Here is a 21,637-nt window from a genome sequence, read left to right on the forward strand (position 1 = left end):
GAGAAACCCTGTCTCTACTAAAAATACAAAAAATTAGCTGGTCGTGGTGGCACATGCCTGTACTCCCAGCTGCTCGGGAGGCTGAGGCAGGAGAATCACTTGAACCAGGGAGGGAGAGGTTGTGGTGAGCAGAGATCGCTCCATTGCTCTCCAGCCTGGGCAACAAGAGCAAAAGTTCTTCTCAAAAACAAACAAAAAAAATCCTTTCGATGTGACTGTCTCCTCCCAAATTTGTAGAACCTCTTAAGATCATGCTTTTCAGATACTTCAAAGATTCCAGAAGATATGCCCGGGGGTGCTGGAAGCCACAAGGCAAACACAGCACATCCCCTTCCTTGACTATCAATTTTACTGGAGGATGTGGTGGGAAAACCATGATTTGATATTAAAACAAGTAGGCTTGGGATGGAATAGGATGCAAGCTCTCCAGGAAAGTTTAAGATAAAACCTGAGACTTAAAAGGGTGTTAAGAGTGGCAGCCTAGGGAATTTATCCCGGACTCCGAGGGAGAGGGCAGAATCACTAGCCTCTGCGTTTAGGGATTCTCCGAAGAAAAGTGTGAGAACGGCTGCAGGCAACCCAGGCGTCCCGGCGCTGGGAGGGACGCACCCAGGCCTGCGCGAAGAGAGGGAGAAAGTGAAGCTGGGAGTTGCCACTCCCAGACTTGTTGGAATGCAGTTGGAGGGGGCGAGCTGGGAGCGCGCTTGCTCCCAATCACAGGAGGAGGAGGAGGAGGTGGAGGAGGAGGGCTGCTTGAGGAAGTATAAGAATGAAGTTGTGGAGCTGAGATTCCCCTCCATTGGGACCGGAGAAACCAGGGGAGACCCCCGGGCAGCCGCTCGCCCCTTCCCACGGGGCCCTTTCCGGCGCCGCGCGCCCGGTCCCCACCCCTCGCCGCACCCCGCGCCCCGCGCCCTCCCAGCCGGGTCCAGCCGGAGCCATGGGGCCGGAGCCGCAGTGAGCACCATGGAGCTGGCGGCCTTGTGCGGCTGGGGGCTCCTCCTCGCCCTCTTGCCCCCCGGAGCCGCGAGCACCCAAGGTGGGTCTGGTGTGGGGAGGGGACGGAGCAGCGGCGGGACCCTGTCATCTGGATGCCCCGCCGAGGTCCCGCGGCCGGCGGGGCCAGAGGGGCCCGGACGAGCTCTCCCATCCCGAAGTTGTGGACAGTCCAGACGCTCAGGGCAGCCGGGCCCTCCGGCCGGAGAGGGCAGTTACACGGCAGCGGCTCGAGATGGCTCATCCAAGAGACTGGCGCTTTCCAGGCTCCGAGGGGCTCCGGGAACTTGTCAAACAAGTTCTCTGAAATTGTTCAGAAAGTTTTCCCGCAAAGGGTGTATTGCGTAGAGCGCGCGCGCGCGTTTCCCCCCTTCTTGAGCCCCCTCAAGCTTTCTCAAAGCCTTTCCAGTTGGCAGCCTCCGCCTCCGGACTGGCCTGGGCTGGATTCCTTGCGGGGGTCCTCTGCCCTGCCCCTCCTCCAGCCCCTCCCCGCTCCCCTTCAGACGATTTTGGTTTGGTTGCCCCTGCTTCTGGCGGGATCGGGTGTGTGTATGTGTGGTGGGGTGGAGGGTGGCATAGCAACCTGTCCCAACCAGAGCCGGGGAGGAAAGGGTGGCCCGGAGGGTGGCCTCTTGCTGGGGTCTGGATTGGGGGCGGGGAGACGTTTGCTTTGAACAGATTATTGGGGCCAGCTTAGGGACTGTGTTTTGTGACTTTTGGAGCGCGTGGACCATGGAGGGGTGGGGGTGAGTTTCTTAGGGTGTAAAGTGGGAGAATTCCCAGGGAAGGAAGCTAAGAAATAGGCCAGATGGGGGCCTAAGGAGGGCTGCGTTGTTCTGCTGCCTTTTCCTTGGTGCGTGCGTGGGGAAGGGTGAGCAGGGGCAGTGTGTATCCTGACCCATCTGTCCACCTGTGTGCATTAATCATAAAAGCTAACATACAGCCTGGGCCAGGTATACTCTGCCAGGAACTGTTTGTGGTGTTTTGCACGCATTCTCCTTTAATCCTAGAACACCCCTATAGTGGAAGTTCTGCCAGCATTCTGGACTCAAAGAGGTTGAGTAGCAGCTAGTAAGTGGTGGGGTCAAGATGGGACCCCAGGCTGTGCTACCCCCAACCATGCACTCGAAATCGCTATATGAATGAGTGCACCAGGAGCAATGAAGGACGCTGCTCCCTGAGTCACTGGGCTGCAGGGGAGACAAAATGAAAGTGTTCTGGGAGTCGTGGGTGGTCTCCATAGGTCAGGGGGTCTGGGGAGGGGGTGGGGCCCTTGGTGAGTGAGTGCGTGGCCGTGTTATCTCTGCATGTCTATGCCAGGGTGTTCCTCAGTTGTATGGTCTTTGTGTTTGTGTGTCTGGGCTTTGTGTTGCCAAACAGCAGTCTCTCTGCTGACTTGGGGACACAGGCTGAACTCTGTCCTCTGCAGGAACTCCCTCAAGGTGCTGGGCCAGATCTGCCATAAACAGAGGGAGGTAGCCTTCTATGGCCACGCCTTCTTGCTGAGGAAGAAGGTTCCTCTCTTCCAGGGAGTACATCCTTGCCCTCCCTGTTTCCCAGGCGGGCATCTTCACCTCTCATCTTCTGATGAGAAGGGTGAGCCATACTGAGCTGTCAGGCTGAGCTGCTGCCCTTCCTCACCTTGGGCTGGGAGTTGATCAGCGAATGGCAGTTGCTGCAGAGCTGGATTTGAGGGCTGGGTTCTCTGGATGGGGCCTCCTCATGTCCTCACCCCTCAACCTGCACTGTTGATTGTGTTGTGCAGGAGTTGGTTAAAAAGTCGTTGCACAGCCTGGGCAACAAGGCAAAACTCTGTCTGTACAACAAATACAAAAATTAGTTGGATGTGGTGACACGTGCCTGTAGTCCCAGCTACTCTGGAGGCTGAGGCAGGAGGATCACCTGAGCCCAGGAAGTTGAGGCTGCAGTGAGCTGTGATCGCAAATGCTCTCCAGCCTGGGTGACAGCGTGAGACCCCGTTTCAGAAAAAAAGTGTACCACCCAGCTGCCTCCAGCACCCAGATTTTACTCAAGGGCTGAGGGCTGGGGCAGGAATGTGGGGGAAGGGGAGGCCTAGGAGGAGCCCCAGAGGGGTCAGGATTTTGCTGAGATCCTTTCTTAGAGGTATGAGTTTTACAAATTGCAGCAAATGCATCCTTTTAATCTTGCAGAACTCCTTCATATTTTAATTCCAGTATGATTCTTCCAACAGCCTCCTCTTTTTACTATACTTGGGGAAAGTACTCATTTTGTTTGTCAAGAAAAAACAATTGGAAAGATAGGGATCAAATGTAAAAAGAAAAAATACGTGGCATTCCAAAGTCAAACACAAAGCATGTTTAATTTTCTCGTGGTTTGGGATTACCCATATTCCTGCCGTATGAACCTGTCTTGTCTTAACTTTTAAGAAATGTATGGTGTACTTCCTGTATGCTAGGTTTTTATCCAGGGTTTCATTTAATCTCTGTGACAGTCTCATCCTGTACAGATGAGAAATTGGAAGTTCAGAGAAATGAAGCAACTTATCCAAGGCTCCCAGCTACCCAGTAATGTCCAGGGCATTTTTGGACTCTAATGAGGAGGCATTAAGAGGTGGTTAGAGTCTTACTCCAGCCAACAATAATGGGTTGAACAAAGCCTTAGGGGCAGGCAGGTGGCCAGATGGGAGGAGAAGCTCTCCTCTTGTTCAGGCGAATGACCTTTCCATCCACTTCTCTAGGCTGTAGAAAGTGGGGCTGAGCTGGGGGGCCCTGAGGTCCCCTCCTGACTTCAGAGTCCTCTCCCTTCCTGTCCAGCCAATGCCTGTCTTCCTTTTGGGCCCTGCCAGCATGACAGGGGGCTGCGGGCAGGAGGGGACAGAGGCCACGTTGACACAGGGCTGTGGGCGAGAGAGAGAGACAGCTGAAGTGTCAGCGTGAGGGGCCAGTATGGTGTTGCGGCTGGGAGGGCTGGGGTGGGGCCCGGGGTAGTTGTCCCTGTCCTTGGGCGATGGAATGATCTGGAAAGAGATTCCCTTCCCTGCCCTCCACCTGTGAGAAGCCCCTGTAGAGTGGCACCTCCATCTTATGTTTGGCCACCCATCCTCCCCCTGGGAAGAGAGCCGAGGTGGGGTAAGGGATGTGTACTCTTTCAAGGAGTGGGAGAATTATTCTAGCGAATGTTTGTGTTGTCCCAGTTCTGTTTACAAAGCCTCATGATGTTTACAGAGCCTCGTGATGTTTACAGATGGCTGCGCAATTCATTACCTCATTTAACTCTCATATACCACTTCTGAGGGAGTAAGAGCTGTTACAGCCAAGTTTAGGTCAGTAAATATTCACCGAGTTGCAGGTACTGCAGGGCATAGAGATGAATCCGATTTAGCTTCTGCCCTGGAGGTCTGGGAACTTGCTCAAGATCACTCAGTGAGTAGCCGAGCTAGGGTTCTCATCTGAAGACCCTGGGCCCAGGCCCTGGTCTGATGTCAGGCCTGATACACCAGGTGTTTGTGGTCGGGGAATCCAAGTGTCATTGGAATGGGCTGTGACATTATGGGTCTACAAGAGCTGAGCTTTGGGGACACAGGTCATTTTACTGTAGTATTCATGGAAACCAAGGGAAGTGTTGGCTTTTCTTCCGTGAGCAAGAGGAGCAGCTGGGGCTGCAAGCTGGTGGGGAGGAGAGAACCCACCTGAGAGAAACCTCAGGACTGGGGTCAAGTCCTGACCGCCAGAGTCCAGAGAGACATGAAGGACTGTGACCAGCTCTGAGCAGAGAGATGGATACCATGACCTCAGCTGGTCCCTTTTGTTCGGAGACTCTTGATTGGACTTCATTCATCCACTCATTCATTCATTCACTCAGCAGACGCTTTTCCAGCGCTCCCTGTGGCTGGTCCTGCCTCATACTGTCTTTGCTCTGGAGAATTGGAGGTTGGGGTTCCTGAGGGGCAGGGTCCTGGAGACAAGGACACTCCTGGGTAGAATTAGGACCTACCCCCCAGGAAATTAACGGGGACTGGGTGCCGTGGCTCACGCCTGTAATCCCAGCACTTTGGGAGGCCAAGACAGACGGATCACAAGGTCAGCAGTTCAAGACCAGCCTGGCCAACATGGTGAAACCCGTCTCAACTAAAAATACAAAAATTAGCCAGGTGTGGTGTCAGGCGCCTGTAATCCCAGCTACTGAGGAGGCTGAGGCAGGAGAATTGCTTGAACCTGGGAGGCAGAGGTTGCAGTGAGCCGAGATTGAGCCACTGCACTCCAGCCTGGCGACAGGGCGAGACTCCGTCTCAAAAAAAGAAAATCAATGGGACAGGGCAGATATGGGGACAATGGTAAGGAGATGGGAGAGTGGGAGGGAGGTGTCAGGAAGGCCTTCTTGACTTCATGTAGGCGGTGGGGGTGTTAGCCAGCAAGCCTCCAGTTCCCTGGGAACCGTTCTCAGGGTACCAATTTTACCACCTGTCTGCAAACACTTCAAGATTCTTAATCAGACTCAAATTGGCCACAAATCAGGTAAACAAACTCGCTAGTGGGGTGGGGCTACCACCCGTTCTGACCCTCCAGCCCAACCCAGCCCAGCCACCCTGCCCTCCCTAGAGCCTGTGGTGTTTATCGGTGGCATCGGGAGAATTAGTGTGTATTTATGTTGGCGTGGGGTGTGGGGTGGATTTGTGTGTGTGCAGTTAGGCCTAGTGGAAGGAAGGTGGGATCTGAAGGCAGGCCGGCCTGAGTTCCAGTCCTGCCTGTTGCTCACAAGCTTTATGATGCGAGAGCTAACCCCTGCCAGCCTCAGTTGTCTTCTTTGCAAGATGGAGGTTGCAGCCCCAGTCTCTGGAGCGTGTTATGCAGATCCACCCAGAGTGCCTGCCAGGCACACAGTAGGTGCTCAGCTCAGTTACTGTGGCAGCCCCCACTCCCCATTGTTGTTGTTTTCCTATTGCCTGGCGGCCACAGCTGGTATCCCTTGAAAAGGGCTACAGGGGGTGGAGTCAGCCCCTGCCCCAGCCCTGTGGGGACCTTGGGCTTGGGCCAGGGCCTGGGGTCTGGGCCTGCAGACAGCTGTGTCTATAAAGCAGCTGAAGGGCTGAGGCCGGGGGAGGTCCTGGCAGCAGGGCGTTATTTTGGGCCTGGCCTGCCACCCCCAGCTCCTGTTGCTCTTGGGAGTCTGTTGGGGGAAGGAAGCGTGGGGAAGAGGAGGGGGTGCAAGTGGGTGAGGCATGGAGTGGGGAGGCCTCCCTCAGGGACATGGACCCTTGAGTTCTATTTCTGTTCCTCCCTCCTGTTCCTCCCTCTTTGTCCGTATCTGCCTAGAGAGGTGGGAATAGAGGCCACTCTGGGTATCACTAGGAGACCACCAGTTTGTGGCCACTGGCCACTGGCCCGGGCAGGGAACCTGGGGGCTCGCCCTACCAGCCTCTCCCAGCTCTCTGAACGCAGGGGGTACCTCGTATTACCCCCTAGGATTTGACCTTAGGCTCCAACTTGCTGGGAGAGAAGTGCCCCTGGTGTCAGACCCCAAGCTGGCCCTTGTGCTGTCCCTGAATCTGCATGTAGCCTGTGGGAGGCGGAGCAGTGACCGGCAGGAATTCTGGGCAGCTCAGGCACCTGTGGGCCTGAGGGTTTCCTCTGCCCCCACCCTTCTGATCTCCAGGGCAAGACACGCCAGGTGATTCATCTCACCAGTGCAGAAAAACAAGTTCAACTGGGCACTTTCATCTCCCCCTGCCGGCAGGCCCGGTGTGAGCTGCTACCCCGGCGCCCCTCACCAAGGGTGCTTTACCCCCTCTAGTATTTGTGGCCTTAGTGGGCATTTCTGGTCTCAGGGATACCAGGCTGGGGTCCAGGTGGGCCAGGTGTGTTAGTTCAGCCCCGTGCCCCATGGCTGATGGCTGGCGCTGGGCAGGTATGCAGGGCTGACGTAGTGCCTTTGTGGCAGCAGTTTCGTGGCACAGATTCTGCCAGCTGGTTCTGGAGTCTTGCCCTGAGGAGGTGGCCAGGGTGAAGGTGCCAGCGCAGGAACCTTTGGCGCATGCTTCACCCTGGCCTGGGATCTGCAGTCTGGGTCCAGATGCCCACAACTGGAGTCTGACACTCCTTTTCTCTTCATGGGGGACTCCCAGAGGTCTCTGCAATGACCAGGGCCCCGGTTGCCCCATGCCCCAGATGCAACTCCAGCTGACCCTCCTTCCCCACTCTCTGGGTGGCATTACGGGGGTGTGGATCCCTTGCCAGGAGGTTGGCACGTGGGTGTGCTGGAATGGCATAGGGAGAATGCACCAAGTTTGTTTGCTTGGGAGAGGGGCAGGGGGTATCCAGAAGATTCATGATTCGTCATCGCCGCTCTTGGGGGATTTTTACCCCTTTGCCCTGAGTTGTGCCTTTGGGACAAAGGAAGCCTTTCTTTGCCAGCCAACACCCTGTACTGGCGGGCGAGCTCCCCAGGGCTGGCACGCTGGGGCAGCCTCTGAATGCACAGGGTGGGCCTAGTCAGAAGAAGCCTTTCCCCTGAAATCCCACTACTTCCCAAGCACACAAGCTTTCTCCTGCTATTACACCTGCAGTGTGCAAGGGACATGGGTGGAGGGGTCCTTCAGTCAGGCTTCTCCCTATCTGAGGTGGCATGACTCGGAGTGAATTTGGATGGGGTGGCCAGGTCCGAGAAGGTCCCCCGCCAGTGTCCTCTGACCCATCTGCTCCCTCCTGCCAGTGTGCACCGGCACAGACATGAAGCTGCGGCTCCCTGCCAGTCCCGAGACCCACCTGGACATGCTCCGCCACCTCTACCAGGGCTGCCAGGTGGTGCAGGGAAACCTGGAACTCACCTACCTGCCCACCAATGCCAGCCTCTCCTTCCTGCAGGTGAGGCCCATGGGCAACCCAGCCAGGCCCTGCCTCCAGCTGGGCTGAGCCCTCTGTTTACAGGTGGGTGGCAGAAGAAGGTGCCCTGCCCTTCTGTTTCCTCTCTTGTTGTGGTTTCTCAACCAGGAAGTCCTTTCTAACGTCTAACCCCCATTCATTTTACTGCAGAATCAGTTGACTCTCTCTATAACGTGGCTGGCTGAGGTCATCTCTGGATGGGATGCGTCTGTGTTTCCGCTAAATCTTGTGCTCTCTTGCCAGCATGATCATGTCCCCTGTCCACCTGCCCCAGCCACTATCCCTCTCCCACCTACAGCAGCAGAAAGGGCTGGTGAGAAAGGTGGATTACAGGCCCAGTTCTGCCACTGACGAGCCCTATGAATGTGGCCTATACCCCCTTGGCTTCACTGGGTCTCAGTTTCCCTATCTGTATGTTGGGAGCAATTGTGAAGCTCAAAAGAGAAATGTCTGTGAAAAGGTTATGAACAGGAGAGAGAATGGAAACCAAGCTGCTAGATCGTGTCCACGGACCCTGGAGTGGGGCCACATGCTTGGTTTGTCAAATTGCAGACGCCGGCTGGGCGCGATGGCTCATGCATATAATCCCAGCACTTTGGGAGGCCGAGGCGGACAGATCACCTGACGTTGGGAGTTTGAGACCAGGCTGACCAACATGGAGAAACCCCGTTTCTACTAAAAATACAAAATTAGCTGGGCATGGTGGCACATGCCTATAATCCCAGCTACTTGGGAAGGCCGAGGCAGGAGAATCGCTTGAACCTGGGAGATGGAGGTTGCGGTGAGCCTAGATTGTGCCATTGTACTCCAGCCTGGGCAACACGAGTGAAACTCCGTCTCAAAAAAAAAAAAAAAATTGCAGACGCCATCCCATCCAGGCCTTTGCTTTCACTGATGAAGAAACTGAGATACAGAGAGGGCAGGGCACCTGTTCAGAGTTTATAAAGTGCCCCCCGACCATTATCTTTCTTGATCATATAAGAATCTGGTGAGGCAAGGTGGGGCGTGATCTTTATCTCCATTTTATCGTTTTATTTAAGCAGGAACAGGACTGCTCAGTGGCTGGGGGCCTTGCCCAAGATCTCCAAGCACTGGGGGAACCCCAGGGAGGCCCTGGGGGGTGGCAGTGTTCCTGTTTCAGCCCCACCCTGCTTCTCCCTCCCAGGATATCCAGGAGGTACAGGGCTACGTGCTCATCGCTCACAACCAAGTGAGGCAGGTCCCACTGCAGAGGCTGCGGATTGTGCGAGGCACCCAGCTCTTTGAGGACAACTATGCCCTGGCTGTGCTAGATAATGGAGACCTGCTGAACAATACCACCCTTGTCACAGGGGCCTCCCCAGGAGGCCTGCGGGAGCTGCAGCTTCGAAGCCTCACAGGTGGTCTTCACCGTCATTGAAACCTTCTCTTGGTTATTCAGAGCTGACCAGGGCCACTGCTAACCAGGGGGAGGCTTTGTGTGCATTAGAAATGGTGTCCTTCTGGGCAGACGCAGGCAGAGCCCAGGAAGACGCTCTCAGAAGACTGGAAAAAGATTCCCCTTCTTCCTAGGAAGTTGCAGCTTGCGTCAGCACACATAATTCAATCATGAGAATGCAGGCTGGGTTTTTGCCCCCACTTGGCTGAGTGAAGTGCACAGTGAACAACCTGTGTAACTATTTGCTGGCCCTGGAGCTGACTCTGCCCCAGAGTCTGGGTGCCAGGTGCTTTGCCCACATGGCCCATTTCAGTCACGCTGCAGTCCTGTCAGGAAAGAATCAGTGTTATTCTCACTCTACATATGAGAAAACTGAGGCTTGCAGATATAAGGGCCAAAAGTTACACAGCTAGTGAGTGATGGGGCTGAGTTTCAGACTCCACAGTCCCTTAACCACCAAGCAGCATGCCCAGAGTAGAGGTGAGAGGGAAGGAGAAAGCTGCGGTCCACGTGAGCATCTGGACCTAGCATGGACAACTCACTCCTCCCTGGCTCTCGCTTTGTTCTTGTTGTGGGTGTGGTGGTGGTGGGGCTCAAAGACGGTGAAGATATCTTTCTCTCCTCCCTGGGGAATCTGGGGGTTGTTTAAAAGGCCTGCTCTTCTTTTAGAAGGCAGGAGGGCCCCAAGGGAAGCAGAAAGTGACAGAAGGGGAAAGGGTCCTCTGATCATTGCTCACCCCACAGAGATCTTGAAAGGAGGGGTCTTGATCCAGCGGAACCCCCAGCTCTGCTACCAGGACACGATTTTGTGGAAGGACATCTTCCACAAGAACAACCAGCTGGCTCTCACACTGATAGACACCAACCGCTCTCGGGCCTGTAAGCCATGCCCCTCCCTGCTGCCTCTTCTCTCAGACAGCCTGACCCCAGCCCCAAACTCCTGACATACAACCCAGTGCCTGCCTGCCACTGCCCCAGCTGCCTACACCACCCATTTCCTCCCTCTCCATCCCTCCTGCCATCTCTCTGTGCCTCTTCATCTCTGGGGTTCTCTGTCCTGTCTCCCTCTGCTTATAGGTTGTGCCTCTGGTTTGGGGGCCTCTCAGCCTGTCTGGGTCCCTCCCTTGCTGTGCAGTTGGCCTCATGGCCTCTGCTGCTGTTTGTGCCTCTCTCCGTTATTAACCCGTCCTCTCGCTGTTAGACATCTCTCTCACTGCCTGTCTCGGATTCTGTCCTCAGGTCATCCCTGTTCTCCGGTGTGTAAGGGCTCCCGCTGCTGGGGAGAGAGTTCTGAGGATTGTCAGAGCCGTGAGTCTCAGGGAGGCCTGGAGTCAGGGAAGGGGAGGGCTGGGGCCTGGTGGAATGCAGGTGTCATACAGGTGACATGGGAGGGGTGGGATAACAGGCTTGGGATGTCTTCCCTGGGGCAGGTAGTCTCCCTAGAAGGTGATGCTGATGAGGGTCTGGTGCCCAGGGCACCACTCAGCCCTCATCCTGCCCTTTGCCCAACAGTGACGCGCACTGTCTGTGCCGGTGGCTGTGCCCGATGCAAGGGGCCACTGCCCACTGACTGCTGCCATGAGCAGTGTGCTGCCGGCTGCACGGGCCCCAAGCACTCTGATTGCCTGGTATGTGCCTCTGCTTTGTGCCCAATGTGCCCTATCCCCCAGGATGCAAGGGGTGGGCCCCCTGCCTGGTACTGCCCTATTGCCCCTGGCACACCAGGGCAAAACAGCGCAGTGAAAACCAGCCACCTGTCCCCCCAGGCCTGCCTCCACTTCAACCACAGTGGCATCTGTGAGCTGCACTGCCCAGCCCTGGTTACCTACAACACAGACACCTTTGAGTCCATGCCCAATCCCGAGGGCCGGTATACATTCGGCGCCAGCTGTGTGACTGCCTGTCCCTGTGAGTGCCAGGGAGAAACATAGTTTTCATCGTTTTGGTGGGGAGGTTTTTTTCTGTAAATGGGAGCATATGGGGAGCACTGTCTGCATCTTGCTTTGAGAGCTGGTCATGACAGTTCCTGCCCAACTGCCTTGTTCTTTCAACAGCTGTGGAGCAGGTGGCAGTAAGGAGAGGCAGCTAAGAGCCCAGACTTGGGAGCCAGATTGCCTGGGTTTGAAACCCAGCTCTATCAGTTAGTAGGCATGTGACCCTCTTGCTGTGCCTCAGTTTCCTTATCAGTCAAATGGGGGCAAGAATAGTCCCAACCTCATAAGATAGTTATAACATTTGAAAGAGTTAATATTTATAAAGCTCTTAGAACAGTGCCTGGTATGTACTAAGTGCTCCTAAATGTTAGCTTTTATTCTATAGTCTGGCGAGGTCAGTTTTACCTTTCGTTTTGTTTTTGAGACTGAGTTTAGCTCTATCGCAGTGGCGGGATCTCAGCTCACTGCAACCTCTGCCTCCCAGGTTCATGCTATTCTTGTGTCTCAGCCTCCTGAGTAGCTGGGATTACAGGCGCCCACCACCATGCCTGGCTAAATTTTGTATTTTTAGTAGAGACAGGGTTTCACCACATTGGCCAGGCTGGTCTCAAACTCCTGACTTCAGGCAATCCACCTGCCTCTGCCTCTGAAAGTGCTGGGATTACAGGCTTGAGCTACTGCACACGGACTTTTTTTTTTTTTTTTTTTTTTTTTTTTTTTTTTTTTTGGCAGAGTCTCGCTCTGTTGCCCAGGCTGGAGTGCAGTGGTGCAATCTTGGCCCACTGCAACCTCTGCCTTCCGCATTCAAGCAATTCTTGTGCCTCAGACTCTTGAGTAGCTGAGACTATAGGCTTGCACCACCATGGCTGGGTAATTTTTGTATTTTTAGTAGAGATGGAGTTTCACTATGTTGGCCAAGCTGGTCTCCAACTCCTGACCTGAAGTGATCCACCCGCCTTGGTCTCCCAAAGTGCTGGGATTACAGGTGTGAGCCATCGTGCCCAGCCTAGCTCAGTTTTATTTAACAGATCACCTATTTACTGATGGGCATTTATGGACTGGGCTCAGACCTGGGGAACCTCTTTCCTCCTCTCAGAGGAACAGGAGTGGGCCTTCAGATCCTGGCTGACTGTGTTAGGGAGAGGACAAAATGTAGAGCCAGACCATTTGGGTTCAAATCCTCGCTCCTCCACTCACTAGCACAATGACCTTGAATAATTTACAGAACTCTCTGCTTTGGTCTCCCTTTTTGCAAAATGGGAATCTCACAGTGCTGATCCCGTCCGGTTGCTGTGAGGAGTAAATGGATGTCAGGTGCTGATGTGTGGTAGGGCATTTAAGTATTGGCTGATATTATTCTTCTTGTGCCTGGCCACGGTAATGCTGCTCATGGTGGTGCACGAAGGGCCAGAGTATGTGGCTACATGTTCCTGATCTCCTTAGACAACTACCTTTCTACGGACGTGGGATCCTGCACCCTCGTTTGCCCCCTGCACAACCAAGAGGTGACAGCAGAGGATGGAACACAGCGGTGTGAGAAGTGCAGCAAGCCCTGTGCCCGAGGTACCCACTCACTGCCCCTGAGGCCAGCTGCAGTTCCTGTCCCTCTGCTCATGCAGCCTGGCCCAGCCCACCCTGTCCCATCCTTCCTCAGACCCTCTTGGGACCCAGTCTCTGCCTTCTACTGTCTACCCCTGGCCCCCCTCAGCCCTACAAGTGTCCCTATATCCCCTGTCAGTGTGGGGAGGGGCCTGGACCTTGATGCCCATGCGGCTGTTGACCTGTCCCAGTGTGAAGGCTGAGACGGCCCCTTGCCCACCCACCCCCACCCCCTCAGTGTGCTATGGTCTGGGCATGGAGCACTTGCGAGAGGTGAGGGCAGTCACCAGTGCCAATATCCAGGAGTTTGCTGGCTGCAAGAAGATCTTTGGGAGCCTGGCATTTCTGCCGGAGAGCTTTGATGGGTAAGAGTGGGCACAATGGCCTGAGACAGTGTCAGGGCAGGCAGAGTCCTGAGGATCCAGATGTGGCAGCATCTCTTGGGGATGGCAGGAGACAGAAGTGGGGGGGCCAAGAATGCAAAGAAAGCAGTTGGGAGACCAGAGGGAACAGGGCCTTTGGGGTGGGGGTGGTTATTTTTGTAAATGACATGCTATCCATGAACAAGGACTTGTATGGAGGTCAGACCATATAGATAAAGTAAAATTCCCTTTGAGTTCATAGCAGCTTTATTCAAAATATCCCCAAATTGGAAATAACTCAAATGTGCATCACTAGGTGAAGGAATAACCAAGTGGCAGTGTATCCATTTGGTGAAGTTCTACTTAGCAACCAAAGGAAACGAACTACCGATACAACATGAATGAATCTCAGAAACATTACATTGAGCAAAAGAAGCCAGAGACAAGATTCCATACTGTCTCATCCCCTTTATGTGAGGCTGTGAACAGAAAAAAAACACTCTGTGGTGGGAGAGATCAGAACGGTGGTTGCCGTAGGGTGGGGGGCCTCAAAAGGGAGGGACACAAGGACATTTCTGGGGTACTAGAAATGTTCTGTATATTGATTGGGGTAGTGGATACATGAGTGAATCCATTTGTCAAAACTCATTAAACTGTATGCTAAGAGTCTGTACATTTTATTTATTTTATTTTTGTTTTATTTCATTTTATTTTTTGAGATGGAGTCTCGCTCTGTCAGCAGGCTGGAGTGCAGTGGTACAATCTCGGCTCACTGCAACCTCTGCCTCCTGGGTTCAAGCAATTCTCCTGCCTCAGTCTCCTGAGTAGCTGGGACTACAGGTGTGTGCCACCATGCCCAGCTGATTTTTTTTTTTTTTTGAGACGGAGTCTCGCTCTGTCACCCAGGCTGGAGTGCAGTGGCGTGATCTTGGCTCACTGCAAACTCCGCCTCCCAGGTTCACGCCATTCTCCTGCCTCAGCCTCCTGAGTAGCTGGGACTACAGGCACCCGCTACCATGGCCAGCTAATTTTTTTTGTATTTTTAGTAGAGACAGGGTTTCTCCATGTTAGCCAGGATGGTCTCGATCTCCTGACCTCGTGATCCGCCCGCCTCAGCCTCCCAAAGTGCTGGGATTACAGGCGTGAGCCATCGCACCTGGCTGCCCAGCTAATTTTTGTATTTTTAATAGAGACAGGGTTTCACCATGTTGGCAAGGATGGTCTCGATCTCTTGACGTCGTGATCCGCCTGCCTCAGCCTCCCAAAGTGCTGGGATTACAGGCGTGAGCCACCACGCCCGGTGCATTTTATTGTATATAAGTTATACTTCAATAAAAAATGAAATGGGGCCAGGCAAGATGGCTCATCCTGTAATCCCAGCACTTTGGGAGGCCAAGGCAGGCAGATCACTTGAGGTCAGGAGTTCAAGACCAGCCTGGCCAACATGGTGAAACCCCATCTCTACTAAAAATATAAAAAATTAGCCAGGCTTGGTGGCATGCACCTGTAGTCCCAGCTACTTGGGAGGCTGAGACAGGAGAATCGCATAAACTCGGGAGGTGGAGGTTGCAGTGAGCTGAGATTCGCCACTGCACTCCAGCCTGGGGTGACAGAGTGAGACCCTGTCTCAAAAAAAAAAAAAAGGGTCAGGCGCGGTGGTGCTCCTATAATCCCAGCACTTTGGGAGGCTGAAGCAGGAAGATTGCTTGAGCCCAGGAGTTCAAGACCAGCGTGGGCAATATAGTGAGATCCCATCTCTACAAAAAACACAAAAAATTAGCCGGGCATGGTGGTACGCACCTGTAGTCTCAGCTACTAGGGAGACTGAGGTGGGAGAATCACCTGAGCCTGGGAGGTGGAGGTTGCAGTGGGTTGAGATCATGCCACCGTACTCCAGCCTAGGTGACAGAATGAGACCCTGTCTCAGAAAAAAAAAAAAAGAATTCCCTTTCACACTTCCTTTACCTCCACTCCCCTTTCCAGAGGAGACCATGGTTAACAGTGTGTGTGTTCACCTAGACCATTTATGCATCTGTCGACACACACACAGTGGAGTGTGATTTTCATCGTTTTGGTGGGGAGGTTGGTTTCTGTAAATGGGAACATATGGGGAGCACTGTCTGCACCTAGCTTTGAGAGCTGGTCATGACAGTTCCTGTCGAACTGCCTCATTCTTTCAATAGCTGCAGAGCAGGTGGTGGCAAGGAGAGGCAGCTAAGAGCCCGGACTTGGGAGCCAGACTGCCTGGGTTTGAAACCCGGCTCTACCACTTACTAGGCATGTGACCCTTGTGCTGTGCCTCAGTTTCTTCACCTGTAAAGTGGGGGCAAGAACAGTCCCAACCTCATAAGATGGTTGTACCACCATGCCTGGCCAGATGATATAAAGTTTGAATGAGTTAATATTTGTAAAGCTCTTAGAACAGTGCCTGGCAGATACTAAGTGCTCCTAAATGTTGGTTCTTATTATGTGGCTGGGTGGCTCAGGGTTTTATTTAACAGCTCCCCTATTTACTAATAGACATTTAGATCATGTTCCATTTTCAATCTTACAAAGAGTTCCACCTTGTATGTGGCTCTGGGAACATGGGCCAGTGTCTCCCTAGGCCACATGCCTAGAAATAAGCTTTCCTTTTTTTTTTTTTGAGACGGAGTCTTGCTCTGTCACCAGGCTGGTGTGCAGTAGTGTGATCTCGGCTCACTGCAACCTCTGCCTTCCGGGTTCAAGTGATTCTCCTGCCTCAGCCTCTCGAGTAACTGGGACTATAGGTGCGCGGCACCACACCCAGCTAATTTTTGTATTTGTAGTAGAGATGGGGTTTCACCATGTTGGCCAGGATGGTCTCCATCTCTTGACCTCATGATCCGTCCGCCTCGGCTTCCCAAAGTGCTGGGATTACAGGCATGAGCCACTGCGCCCGGGCAGAAATAAGATTTCTAGATCAAAGGATATAAATACTGTTTTGATAGATGTTGCCAAACTAAGGCCTGGGCTTTGAAGCCCAGGATGGAAACAGCTGGGCTCGATGGGCAAAGGGTTTGAGTGAAGGCATTCGTGGTGGGGAGTGGCTGGCATGGCCAGTGCTGGGAGTGATGTCCACCGTGTTCCTGGCTCTGCTGACTCCTCTCCTGATCCCTCCAGGGACCCAGCCTCCAACACCGCCCCGCTCCAGCCAGAGCAGCTCCAAGTGTTTGAGACTCTGGAAGAGATCACAGGTGGGCTCTGTCTCTGCATCCTGCTCTGCAGGGGCTGGGAGTCCTTGTCCTGTCCCCACTCCCTGAATCTCACCCTCTACCTGCAGGTTACTTATACATCTCAGCATGGCCAGACAGCCTGTCTGACCTCAGCGTCTTCCAGAACCTGCAAGTAATCCGGGGACGAATTCTGCACAAGTGAGCACTGAGAAAGAGGGGGCTTGATGGGGAGGAGTCCCAGAGAGGAGTCCCTGTGGGAAGCTTTGGGCCTGAGGGAGTACTCCTTTTCCCCTGGGACACAGCAGTAACCTTTCCATGAAAGTCTGCAGAGTGTGCTGGGGATGGAGAAAGATGAGACTAGCCTTTGCTGACCAGGAAGGGGTCCGTGGTAAGGTGCCCACCTTTCTCCCATAGTGGCGCCTACTCGCTGACCCTGCAAGGGCTGGGCATCAGCTGGCTGGGGCTGCGCTCGCTGCGGGAACTGGGCAGTGGACTGGCTCTCATCCACCATAACACCCGCCTCTGCTTCGTGCACACGGTGCCCTGGGACCAGCTCTTCCGGAACCCGCACCAAGCCCTGCTCCACACTGCCAACCGGCCAGAGGACGAGTGTGGTAAGACAGGGAGCCCAGTGTGTGCGCTCCCCATCTGCCAGCACACAGCAGTGCCCACAGGGCCCTGGCAGCAGCGTTCTTGGACTTGTGCAGACTGCCCGTCCCTGTGCACCCTTCTTGACTCAGCACAGCTCTGGCTGGCTTGGCCTCTTGGCATGGCTTCTGTAGCTGGGTCCTACCTGCCTTGGCATCCTTCCCTCCCCCTCTGTTTCTGAAATCTCAGAACTCTTCCTCTCCCTACATCGGCCCCACCTGTCCCCACCCCTCCAGCCCAGAGCTATGCCCACAGCCAGTTCCCTGGTTCACTTGGACCTGGGGCCTCCCCTAAAAGTCCCCTGCGGTCCCTTCCTCCTCACTGCAGTGGGCGAGGGCCTGGCCTGCCACCAGCTGTGCGCCCGAGGGCACTGCTGGGGTCCAGGGCCCACCCAGTGTGTCAACTGCAGCCAGTTCCTTCGGGGCCAGGAGTGCGTGGAGGAATGCCGAGTACTGCAGGGGTATGAGGGGCGGAGGAGAGGGGTGGCTGGAGGGGTGCATGGGGCTCCTCTCAGACCCCCTCACCACTGTCCCTTCTCCCAGGCTTCCCAGGGAGTATGTGAATGCCAGGCACTGTTTGCCATGCCACCCCGAGTGTCAGCCCCAGAATGGCTCAGTGACCTGTTTTGGACCGGTGAGCTGCTGGCGGGCTCAGAGCTGGGTGGAGGGGTCAGCGAGGGGGATTGCCAGGGACCTGGCAGGATGGCGAGATGCCGTAGGGTGTGCTGCTGTCTGATAAAATATCCCCGGAGAGGGCTCAGCGCTCAGACCTGAACAGCAGCAGAGTGGCAGGAAAGGGGCCCCGGGGACCCTGGGGCCCGGGAACCCTATGAAAAGGTTCTAAGGAGGTCTGTGTTTGTGGCTGTGACTGTGGCTGTGCTAGGGTGGTTAGCCCTGTGGGCTCAGGCGTCAGACTACCTGGATTCAGACCCAGGTCCTGCTTCCAGCCTTGGTTTTTTATTCCTAAAATGGGTATTGTAATAACAGCTACCTTGCTGGGGTGTGGCAAGAATGAAATTAAACAGGGCTTGGCACAGTGAAGCACGGGAAAGGCTTTCTACAGAGCAGTGACTGTTGTTACTCGCTGTTACACCTTAGGTAATGCGTTTTCCTCTCTGGGTGCCTCCCATTCTCTGGCTCAAGTCCCCTCCCAGGATTAAGCTTGGAGGAGGGCCCCGAGGGAGGGTCCACAGAGACTGGGTGAAGAGCAAGGGTGTTTGTCCCAGGAGCATGGTGAAAATTGCTGCTGGGTGGCCTTGGGAAGCACAAAGGGGACCCAACTAAGGGCCTGATCCTACTGCCCTGGGGGTGTCAGTGCCAGCCCCCCACAAACCTTTTCTGCCCCCCCACCCCAGGAGTCTGACCAGTGTGTGGCCTGTGCCCACTATAAGGACCCTCCCTTCTGCGTGGCCCGCTGCCCCAGCGGTGTGAAACCTGACCTCTCCTACATGCCCATCTGGAAGTTTCCAGATGAGGAGGGCACGTGCCAGCCTTGCCCCATCAACTGCACCCACTCGTGAGTCCAAGGGTCTTTTCTGCAGAAAGGAGGACTTTCCTTTCAGGGGTCTTTCTGGGGCTCTTACTATAAAAGGGGACCAACTCTCCCTTTATCATATCTTGTTTCTGATGACAAAAATAGCACATTGTTAAAATTGTAAAATTAAAACATGAAATATAAATTAATGCCCTAGCAGTTCTATCCCCACCGTTAATAATTTGAAATATTTTTCCTCTAGTTATTTTTATCTGTGCACATTCTAATATGTATATATAAGTTAACATATATTAATATTCTCCAGTTATTTTTATCTGTGCACATTCTAACACACACACACACACACACACACGTATATATTTTTAGACGGAGTCTCACTCTGTCACCCAGGCTGGAGTACAGTAGTACAATCTTGGCTCACTGCAGCCTCTGCCTCCTGGGTTTAAGCAATTCTCCTGCCTCCACCTCCTGAGTAGCTGGGATTATAGGAACGTGCTACCTTGCCTGGCTAATTTTTGTATTTTTAGTAGATGGGATTTCACCATGTTGGCCAGGCTGGTCTCGAACCCCTGACTTCAGGTGATCTGCCAGCCTCGGCCTCCCAAAGTGTTGGGATTACAGCAGTGAGCCACCATTCCCAGTCATATATTTCTTTTTACCAAATAGAATCACAGATCATACATATTGTTTTCAAATGGCTTTTTCTCACTTTCCAGAACCTTGAAATGTTTTTCCATGTTCTAACATGGTGATCTACCTTATTCTTTTAATTTTTCTTATTTAGTTGTCTTTACACATGAAACACATGAATACATCCTTGTGATAAACATTTTCAGTAACATAAAAGTATAAATGTTACAAAGCCAATGTGCCCTTTCACTCAACTCCCTGTCCACCCAGTCTCTCCTGTCTGCTGGGAGAACCACCGCATTGACTTGTGTGTTCATCCTTCCGGGCTCTTTTCTGCACACTTGTATAGACATACTACATTTATATTAGGTCGAGTCAAATAAGATTGCTGTTTGTATAAACCAAAAATGGTCAAGAGCCTGGGCGTGGTGACTGACACCTGTAATCTCAGTACTTTGGGAGGCTGAGGCAGGCGGATCACTTGAGATCAGGAGTTCGAGACCAATCTGGCCAACATAGCGAGACCCTGTCTCTATTAAAAATACAAAAATTAGCCAGGTGTGGTGATGCTGTTCTGCACTTTGCTTTCCCCCCGACTTGAGGTATCCTTTCTTGTGAGTACAGACAGATCTACCATCTTTATTTTTTTTTAATTACTCAACCTGTAACATGAACGTAATTTCACTTTGTTTTTGAGGGATATTGAGCTTGTTTCCCTGTTTTTGCAGTTTATTGCAATTGAGCTCCATACACAAGTGAGCCCCCTTTTGTATGCCCCCTAGTGTCCACGTGTTGGCATTTTTAGAGTATACAGTGCTGGCAATGTTTATCACAAGGATGTATTCATGCATTTCAATTCAAAGACAACTAAATGAGAAAAATTAAAAGAATATGGATCCGGGCTGGGCGCGGTGGCTCACGCCTGTAATCCCAGCACTTTGGGAGGCTGAGGAAGGCAGATCACCTGAGGTCAGGAGTTCAAGACCAGCCTGGCCAACATAGCAAAACCCCGTCTCTACTAAAAATACAAAAATTAGCCAGGCGTGGTGGTGGGTGCCTGTAATCCCAGCTATTTGAGAGGCTGAGACAAGAGAATTGCTTGAACCTGGGCAGTGGAGGTTGTGGTGAGCCAAGATTGCACCAGTGCACTCCAACCTGGGCAACGCGGCGAAACTCCGTCTCAAGAAAAAAAGAAAAAAAAAAAAAGAATATGGATCCAGATCCATATGGATCCTAGATCCAGATCATGGTGTTAGAACATGGAAAAACACTGCAAGATTCTGTTAAGTGAAAAAAGCATTTGCAAACAGTATATACGGTCTATATTCAGAGGAGGAACTGCTGGGTCATAGATAATATTTCATAGGTGTTGCCAAACCGTTCTCTGGAGAAGTGGTATCGGTTTACCCTGGGATTCTTCTATGGAGGGAATAGTTGAGCTCCTGGGCTTGCTCTTCTGGGTGCCCCTCCCTGCTTCCTACCCACCACAAGGAGCTGCAGGGGAGCGGGGCATGCCGGTTCCTTGGATAGAGAAGGAGTCTCCTTGTGGGGTGGTAGAAGGAGCACTGATGGCCTTGAGCCCAGTTTCTGCCTTTGTCAAATGGGGATAATGACCCAGCCACACCCCTCCCAGGGTTGTTGTGAGGCTGGAACGGTGGTTCCCAAGAGGGTGGTTCCCAGAATTGATGAGACTCTTTCTCCTGCAGCTGTGTGGACCTGGATGACAAGGGCTGCCCCGCTGAGCAGAGAGCCAGGTTGGCCTGGACCCCAGGATGTACCCCTCATTGCCCTTCACTCCCCTACTGGATGCTGGGTGGTCACTGCTGTAGGGAGGGGACCCCCTGACATATGTCCCTTCTCACCCACTCTTCCACTGTGGAACCTCCTGTCATTTTCCACTTCAACAAGTGACAGAGGACCCGCTCAGATGCTGAGGGGAGGGGACTGCAAGGAAAGATGGCTAGGAAACCCAGTCGCTCCATACCCTGGAGTAACTTGATGCAAAGTTCAATTCCTTGCAAGTCAAGGGAGACTTAGAAGAGTGCAGCTGCAGCACTGAGGGAGTGATGAATTCTTAACTGGGGATGGTGGGAGGCTTCGAGTGGGAGGTGGCATTTGAGCTAGGCTTTGAGAGAGGAGCAGGTATTGCACTTGCATTTAGGTAGAAAGCATTGGGGTGCAAGGTGACACTGGAGGGGGAAGCATCAGGAAATCCAGGGTGTCTTCAAAGTTCTGGTGTTGGGGGCTGTTGAGTAAGCACAGGAATAAGGGGGTCAAGTTAGAGTCAGGGTGGGGTCCGACCTGGATGCCATAGGCCCTGATCCCCAAGCCACAGGGTGGGACTTGACCGTCTGGGCAGTGGGGACCTTTGGGAAGGACTTTGGGGAGAAAAACAGACTGGAGTCTGTCTTAGGCAATCATCTGTCCATGAAATGAGCATGCGTTACAGGCTTGGTATGTACCAGACCCTGTGCTAAGCAAGGGGGTGTGAAGAGGACAGGGT

At 53.4% G+C, this 21,637-nt stretch overlaps 1 protein-coding gene across 23 annotated transcripts in view; it reads left to right on the plus strand.

Moving 5' to 3' along the window:
• The first annotated feature begins 296 nt into the window (after positions 1-296).
• ERBB2 (erb-b2 receptor tyrosine kinase 2) overlaps positions 297-21,637 on the plus strand; it is a 29,341-nt gene continuing 8,000 nt past the window's right edge. For 8 of the 23 annotated variants that reach the window (XM_055256521.2, XM_055256531.2, XM_055256533.2 and 5 more), the window contains exons 1-16: positions 761-1,039; positions 7,687-7,838; positions 9,022-9,235; positions 10,018-10,152; positions 10,513-10,581; positions 10,786-10,901; positions 11,040-11,181; positions 12,651-12,770; positions 13,045-13,171; positions 16,310-16,383; positions 16,470-16,560; positions 16,777-16,976; positions 17,338-17,470; positions 17,553-17,643; positions 18,365-18,525; positions 20,841-20,888. In XM_055256521.2, coding sequence (XP_055112496.1) covers positions 967-1,039; positions 7,687-7,838; positions 9,022-9,235; positions 10,018-10,152; positions 10,513-10,581; positions 10,786-10,901; positions 11,040-11,181; positions 12,651-12,770; positions 13,045-13,171; positions 16,310-16,383; positions 16,470-16,560; positions 16,777-16,976; positions 17,338-17,470; positions 17,553-17,643; positions 18,365-18,525; positions 20,841-20,888 — 1,946 coding nt within the window. In that variant the 5' untranslated portion in view covers positions 761-966. Of the gene's footprint in view, positions 313-759; positions 1,040-7,686; positions 7,839-9,021; positions 9,236-9,942; positions 10,153-10,512; positions 10,582-10,785; positions 10,902-11,039; positions 11,182-12,650; positions 12,771-13,044; positions 13,172-13,266; positions 13,269-13,893; positions 14,009-16,309; positions 16,384-16,469; positions 16,561-16,755; positions 16,977-17,307; positions 17,471-17,552; positions 17,644-18,107; positions 18,210-18,364; positions 18,526-20,840; positions 20,889-21,637 lie in introns of those variants that run through there. The other 15 variants (XM_055256530.2, XM_055256536.2, XM_055256520.2 and 12 more) reach the window with 14 other exon arrangements.

The sequence above is a fragment of the Symphalangus syndactylus genome, chromosome 20, assembly GCF_028878055.3.
Source record: "Symphalangus syndactylus isolate Jambi chromosome 20, NHGRI_mSymSyn1-v2.1_pri, whole genome shotgun sequence".
NCBI classification, from domain to species: domain Eukaryota; kingdom Metazoa; phylum Chordata; class Mammalia; order Primates; family Hylobatidae; genus Symphalangus; species Symphalangus syndactylus.